General features: G+C 41.3%; 2 protein-coding genes across 3 annotated transcripts in view; both read right to left on the reverse strand.

Moving 5' to 3' along the window:
• LOC115782460 (serine/threonine-protein kinase pim-2-like) overlaps nt 1-967 on the reverse strand; it is a 2,302-nt gene extending 1,335 nt beyond the window's left edge. The window contains exons 1-3 of the mRNA XM_030732638.1: nt 845-967; nt 564-741; nt 289-461 (exon numbers count right to left, since the gene is read on the reverse strand). Of these exons, the coding sequence (XP_030588498.1) occupies nt 289-461; nt 564-741; nt 845-967 (474 nt within the window). The remainder of the gene's footprint in view (nt 1-288; nt 462-563; nt 742-844) is intronic.
• The window catches only part of LOC115783721 (serine/threonine-protein kinase pim-2-like), a 32,580-nt gene extending 31,358 nt beyond the window's left edge, over nt 1-1,222 (reverse strand). For both annotated transcript variants that reach the window (XM_030734683.1, XM_030734681.1), the window contains exons 1-2: nt 1,192-1,222; nt 1,059-1,106 (exon numbers count right to left, since the gene is read on the reverse strand). The gene's annotated coding sequence lies outside the window, so the exon portion shown is untranslated. The remainder of the gene's footprint in view (nt 1-1,058; nt 1,107-1,191) is intronic.
• Between the last annotated feature and the right edge of the window lie 6,406 nt (nt 1,223-7,628).

A 7,628-nucleotide genomic window follows, 5' to 3' on the forward strand; every position in this document is an offset into this window, starting at 1 on the left:
AGTAAATAAAGAAATGAAAGGGAGATCAAAGTCCAGGCATCTTAGCAAGTGTTTAAGGTGTGACTTGAGTTTGATCCTGCAGCCAGGGGTGCTGCTGAATCTGCTCCAAGTGGCCCGAGTTGTGGGCTTCGAGTTAAACACTGCTTCAAAAGTTCCGGCAGTCTGAATAGAGGAGGACAGAAAACAAAGCAAAGATCAGGATGGAAACGGCAGCAATCTTTGGAACTTGTAAGCAAAATGTTTATACAGTATCAGCACCAAAACACAGAGATTCTACCAATGTCTCACCTTTGTGTAGGACTTTGTTAAAGGTCTTTTCTTGCGGACGAATCTAGTGGTACGAAATTGATGCACTCCATACAGCATTTCGTACAGCAGCGCGCCCAGCTGCCAGACTGTGGTGGGGATAGCCTCATACGTCCCTCGTGTGAAAAACTCTGGAGGGGCGTACGCTGAGGTTCCTGCAATGCACAGACAGAAAGGAAGGATGAGGAACAGGTTCAGACTGAAATCAAAATCATCAGAGCAATGGCTGAATGAAGAGCACAAGCCAGATGTCATACCAGAGAAGACGCATTGTGGCTCTTCCTGTACCCAGCAGCCACAACCAAAGTCTATGATCCGCACTCGCAGGTCACTGGAGCCGGTTTCGAGGAGCAAGTTTTCTGTCTTGAGATCCCGGTGGAAGACCCCTTTGTTGTGCATCATTATGGCTGCGTCAACCAGCTGCTTCATGATGTTCTGAAACACAAAGAGAGCAGTCAGAAGTGAAGAAGGGACTGATTCCTGTCAGTGTGGCAACTATCAACAAGCTCTGTGGAGCTCTCTGGGCTGGACTATATACCTTAGCAACATGCACGTCCAGGGGTCCACCATTGTTCTCTAGATAGCTATACAGGCTCTCACATGGCACTGGTCTCTCCATGATCAGAAGGACCTCCTTCTCTAGCTCAAAGTAATCTAGCATTGAGATAGCTGGAGAAGTGCCTACTGACAGGGGTTCACCGTACAGGAAGGTACAGGAAGGTGAAACATTTCAAAATGTTTGAATCACTCACCATTTCTTCATATTCCACATCTTCCTTTGCGATGTGTTTGATCGCCACCTACAGATCAGACAGGAGTATGTTGGTTAGTGCAGGGAATGGTGGCAAAGTGCATGAGATATAAGAACATATGCGTCATACTCACTGGGAAGCTGTCCATCATCAACCCAGCATAAACTGAGCCGAAGGCCTCCTTCTCCGAGCTTGTGAAGCTCCTTGTATGTCGCCTCAAATCGAGCTACACAAACACAGATACAGTTGTAAATAAGTTGGAGCTTATAGAGTGTTTTTCTGCTCTACTTGAGCACTCAAAGCATTTTATATACCACATGCCTCACTTCTAATCCCCTCACTTACCTACATCTGAATATGTAATGGTTTTATCTTGAGATTAATAAACTGTTTTCACATATGAACTTTGCGACAGACATGTTTGCACAACTAGAAATACTGTGTGTGGTTTATTTGAAGGAGCTGACAGGAAAGAGCCGTGCAGAAGGAAGCACCAAAGGTCCCAATCGCTAGCTGTGAATTATCGCGTCGGCTCGCTGTTATTGTTAACATAACTTTGCTTAAACTAAAAGAAAATCCCAGATGCTTCCACAATATTCCCGTCACCTTCCGACTTCTTTGCACACAGCTGTATCGTGGAATGTATCTAATCCTACACGTTTGTGTCTGTGTATGTTAGCGCTGGCTAGAGTGATGTAAAGAGGGCGGCCATCATGTAAATACTCAGCATTTGACTGACCATTTGATGGCAGCAAGCTTGAGCCCTGAAACTGTCGTCTGTTTGCATCAAATTATTATGATTACTGTTAGGGAAAGAAATTCAGTAAGGGTAAATGTGGGCAAGTGTTGGTGGAAAAAGGCTTAAAACCTGCATGCTAATAGAGAATTTGCAACCCTGACTAAACAGTACAAGCTTAAGCTCACTGTTAGTGTCTATCACACTTTGAGTTTACCTCTGTCTTGTGTGAATGGGAGGAATGCGCTCCCACTGTCTGGTATGGAGGCTGATGGAGTGCTGCAGTCTGGGGAAGGGTCACAGGCACGCTCCCTGTTTGTTGACCCGGGAGTCTCTGAGGCCAGCAGCTTCTCAGCGTTGTCCTGCTCCGTCCATTAGCCCCCCTGATGGCTTCACTGGAGTTTGTGTGTCTGGGGTTCACACTTTAGCTTCTTTTCAGGGTGTCCCCCTTTCGGTGCTGGCCTTCCTTTTGCCACGCTTTGCTGCGCGCCTCGGATGCCAGCTGAGCGGGTCCACGGCACACCTCTGCCTGTTTTCTTTTCGGTGGGGTACTCTGGTCCTGTGCTGGCCTTCCTCTTTTTTTGGGTGGTGGTGCCACAGCTCTCTAAATTACGATAAAGCCAGTTATTATCAAGCTGCATGTACTGCAGTCATTCCTTAGTTCTATCATTAAATTATGTCCAAAAGTCTGGGTGATGTTCAGTGTCACCAAGTTTCAATGTTCAACATTTTAAAAATCTAAAATAAATAAATCAATACAAAAATAAATTACCTGAATTTTGCTCAGAGGCTACAGGATAATCTACGTTTCTCATCTCAAAGGACATTTTTTTTTTGGAAACGTGTAAATTTGCCAAAAATACTGTGAATATTCAAGAGTTGAATCCAGCTGGTCTGATATCTCTGCAGAATGACTGTGAAAGTGACAGAATGTTCTTAGGTTCTTTGTGGTGCCTTTGATGTCCAAGGTTCCCATTTGGGCCTGTGTTGTCTCTTTATGATGTCAGATTAAAGAACAGGCTGGACATTCCAAACTAAGAGACCAACAGTGAAAATCTTTTATTAAAATGAATCAGGCAGTCAAAAGATGAATGATGATCAGAGATGTTCTCTTTTCAAATGTCTCAAATGTTCAAGTGTGAATCCCCATAGAAATACTGTAAATACAGTGTAGCAATAAACTTTCCTCACTTTTATTAAATAAACCTTCTATTGTCCAGTCTACTAACTGTAAGCAATCATCAGCATTTTTATGGGAGATATTCCTGTGCTTCCTGTCAGCAACAACTGCATATTTACACATCCTGGAATGTTAGCTTTCCCACCAACTGCCTGTGTTACAATACCCAACGATACATTTGCATTACCATATCAAGCAACATTTCAATCTGCTGACAGTATTTTACTGTTTCTAAAAAGTTAATACATTGACAATGGGATCCACTTCACTCTGACACAGTTACTCAGTTGCCGTCCTCTATCCTGGGGTTACAGGGCTGCTGGTTTGCTGTATTCTTCAAGTCAACAAATCCTATCCAAAGATCCACTGTACAACAATGGGGCTCAATGACATGTTTGGAAACACAGGCAATACCTGTTAATACATTTCTGCTTATGGCATTTTCATGTTATTTGTTATCAATACAGAAAATATAGAAAGTCCTCGGCCTCACAGTTCAACTGTATGACAACCGTCAGCTGAAATCCCACAGATAAAAATGGTACATACACAATTAATCTGTCATTTCTATGTCCCAGTGTCAAAATAAAACATTACAATGTTATTCTTCTTAATTTAAGAATTCAAAAGCACATTAGATAGCAATCTTATGGGACCTGCACATAGCCAGCGATGTTCTGCAATGGAAATATTTTCAAATTAGGATGAACTGAAGAAATAGCTACACAAGGGGTGAACACACATTCTTACACAGGAGTAACTAAAACCATTCCAAACTTTAACTGTAACAGCTCAGCAACACTGGAAAAGGTTATCTGTTAGATGATTTGGGATAACGAGCTTTCCTTTGTGCCACTTCTGACTGTCCTATTAAACATCTTTAATGTCTACCTGCCATATCTTGTCTAAATTGTTCCTTCAGATAGTTTTTTTTTTTTTTTTTTTTGGCACTTGAGCCTTTATTGAGGCAGTTTCCCTCCATGTATATATACTTAAAGTCTGCTGCATAGCTCAAGTCCAGTTAAAACATTTACGATGCTTCAATGTTGTGAAACACTTCCAACACCTCTGATGGCGACTCCAACACCTTCCAGGTCATCTCTGGGTTCTGCTTGTTCATGTTTCACGGGGAAACATCATCACCATAGAGCTTCTTGGTTGTCCTCAACATCCTCAAAAACAACAACAACAAAAAACTTTAGTCCAAACACAGACCCGCCAGGAAAAAACAAAACAAAACAAAAAACTATCGCAGAGAAACTGCCAAGTGACGTTTAACGCACTCCCCAATTTACCCTCCCTCCAGACAGCATTTGTAGCTTTTTTTAGGTCTGATATTAGCTGCTGTTGGTATGTTGGCATCTTTGATCAATCATACACATAAAAAAAGGTTTTAATAAAAATGAAAGCTGAGAAAATAAGCAGCACCATAGCAACAAGCATTAGTTTTGACCACACAAGTACACACGTCAAAACCTTTAGCAACAGCACAAATTTGCTTTTTATGCACTTTGCTGCCTCTGTTTTCATTTTATTATTATTTTTTTTTTACATGTTTCTATGATATAGTAAAGACTGCAAGGATTTCACAAGTTTCAACAGTTTTTGTTGGCAAATAAATACAAATTTTGTTTTGGCAGGTGTGCCACTGTCAAAACCTTTGACCACAACTGTATATGGGCCTCTGTCTGCGTGTGCTGAGAGAACATTTGATATTTTTTTCTTATTGTCAAATGTTTGGATCCAAAACAAAAAAGAACTGATGTAGTAACAAGTGTTGTGTGTGTATTTAAAGCCGGATTCATATTCTATGTACAGTATTTGTGTCACGTTTGGGGCTGTGTGCAGGAAGGGGTGGACCCAAACGCAGGACGCAGGAGACAAAATCAAACTAAAAACTGCTTTATTTACAGGTGACTTAGATAATGCAAAAAATTCAAAACACAAAACCTGAAATCTCAACCATAGCAGACTTAAATATGAAGCCTGGGAGAAATACTGAGAGAGACAAAACATGCAGCGCGGTGGTTAGCACTGCTGCCTCACAGTTAGCATACCATCTGGAAGGCCTGGGTCCGATTCCATCTTGGCCAGGGCCCCTCCCTCCCTCTCACTCTGTGTGGAGTTTGCATGTTCTCCCCTGTGTCTGTGTGGGTTTTCTCCAGGTATTCCGGTTTCCTCCCACAGTCCAAAGACATGCACTTACTGGGGTCAGGTTAACTGGAAACTCTAAATTGCCCATAGGTGTGAATGTTGTCTGTCTCTCTGTGTTGGCCCTGCGACAGGCTGGTGACCTGTACAGGGCAGGGTCATTATAGTTAACGAAAACGAACGAAATAACGAAAACTGAAATTGAAAAAACATTGTCGTTAACTGAAATAAATAAAAACTATAATTAAAAGGAAAAAACGATAACTAACTAAAACTGAATTGTGATTTTACAAAACTAACTAAAACTAACTGAAATTATCGATAAACTGACTTTCATTTACTTGTTTTTTTTTTAAGCCTTGTGGATTGATATGAAATCATTGTTTCCGCTCGCCGAGTTTAAGCTGGGAGCGCCATAGGACAACTGTGTGAGTGTGTGCGCATGTGCGTGCGCTCACCGCGCTGGTCCGCAAAGTAATGGCTGCGGTCTGCCGAGAAAGCGGCAGAGACCCGTATGGAGGTTCTTTGAGTACAAGAGCACAGATAGAATCGAAAGTCTTGCTGTGGTTGATAAAAAATGTGTGGAACATTTCTCAGTCAGGAAAAACCAGCAACATCAAAGTCCAGCTGAGAAGCGCACAGCGGCTACAGAAACCGCTCTGATCCTACCAGGTAACCTGGCCTGCGCCTCTGAGAAACGGGACTACTTGTCGGGTCCACGCAGCCCAGAAACTTGTGACTAAACTGTTTAGTCCTTGTGCGTTTCCGGCTACTTTATCAGTGAGAGAATAACATGTTGATGTTCATGTGTGTCCTTAATATTACACACATTTAGCACGTCTTGTGAACAGCTGGTTGTTGAATATATTTCTTTAAAGGTATCTTTTGTCAAGTTTTCATTACACAATAGTCACTTTTGCGCCTTGAATCTTGCACCTGATTAGGTATGAAAATACTAAAACTAATACTGAAACTAACTGAAACTAAGCATGAAACCAAAAATAAAAACTAATAAAAACGAGAAAAACCACTCTGAAAACGAATTAAAACTAACTGAATTAGAGAAAAAAAAGTAAAAACTAACTAAAACTAAACTATAATGTAAAATCCAAAACTATTATAACCCTGGTACTGGGTGTACCCTGCCTCTTCCCCTATGACAGCTGGGATAGGCTCCAGTCTTTGAGAGTAATTCTGTGCAAAGTAGAGGCCAAAATACTTACCAGAGACTCTTTAAGTATGCACACTCTTCTTGTTTGAATGGTGTCATTCTGTAGCAAATAAGAAAACTATGTAAGGAGGGTTTTAATATTTTATTTTGCACCAATTAACTAGAGATTAACCAGTGCACAAGAAAACTGTTCAGGCTCACAGTTTTTGGCATACAACTCTTTTTTTTTTTTGTTAAGCCATTTAACAATAAACTATGAATTACTCAAAATATAAAGAAAGAAAGAAATTAGAGATTTTGTCACAGTACTGAACCACCAAATGAAAGCGTATTAGACCAGTGCTAAGTTCATGGATGTGGGGGCAGGGACTGTAATATAAATGTGACTGAGGCAGCAAACCTCGTGGTGCCTTCCAGAAAACAGGACATTAGAAGACTACCAATAAAATGGTGTCTAGACTACTGTGTAACTTTAAGCTTTTCCAGCTTGATATTCAGTTTCTGTTGGTTAAGTTTTTGCTGTTGAAACCAACAATTTCTCCTGAGTAGAGTCCATGCTCTTAATAAAGAACAGTGAACACCTTAGTGCACTTCTACAGTCTCTTCAGAAGGTTTGCTACTAATTGGTAGGAATGTGAGTCGAATCGGTTTCCGAGGTTTTGGGTGACAAATCGGGGTCCGGTGCCGTGCTAATTACACCACGGAGCAAATATTGGTAGGAATGTGTCCCTACCATCCCTACCTAATTCAGTCAGGGTGGCCCAGCATTACCTAGAGCAAACAGAAAACATGTTCACCTTCAGACTAAATCAGAATTATTCAGGTCGACACAGCAAATATTGGTTATGCTGGCAACACTGTGGTGTTTGTGTTGCGGATGGTGCAGCTCCCACCATGCAGCAAATCTGTGTTAATTACCCTGCGGTCGTGCCCCGGTGTTTTACAGAAACAAATAAAACGCCGGGACTCTTTTCCAAACATATTTGGCCTTCTAGTTTTTCCACTTCTTTGATCACCCCCTCACACCTATTCCCATAGTTTCAGCGATCTCCTTACAGGAAATTTCTGTCATTTTTGAGTCCTTATATTGATGCTATGATTATTATTTCTTATGATTGTTTTTCTTTCACTGATAAATAAAAAAAAAAACTGTGCTGTAAAAGTAGCCGGAAATGCACGGGAGGAACCGATGGTGCTGAACAGGCCAATCACATGTAGTAACATGTAGTTACTTTTCTCTGGAGGTGCATGTCAGGTTACCACTTAGGTTATGGTGTAGATTTCCCGCTCAATAATTAACAATAAGTAACATAAAATACAGCTGCACAAGCC

This window comes from Archocentrus centrarchus, chromosome 7 (assembly GCF_007364275.1).
Source record: "Archocentrus centrarchus isolate MPI-CPG fArcCen1 chromosome 7, fArcCen1, whole genome shotgun sequence".
Taxonomy (NCBI): Eukaryota; Metazoa; Chordata; class Actinopteri; order Cichliformes; family Cichlidae; genus Archocentrus; species Archocentrus centrarchus.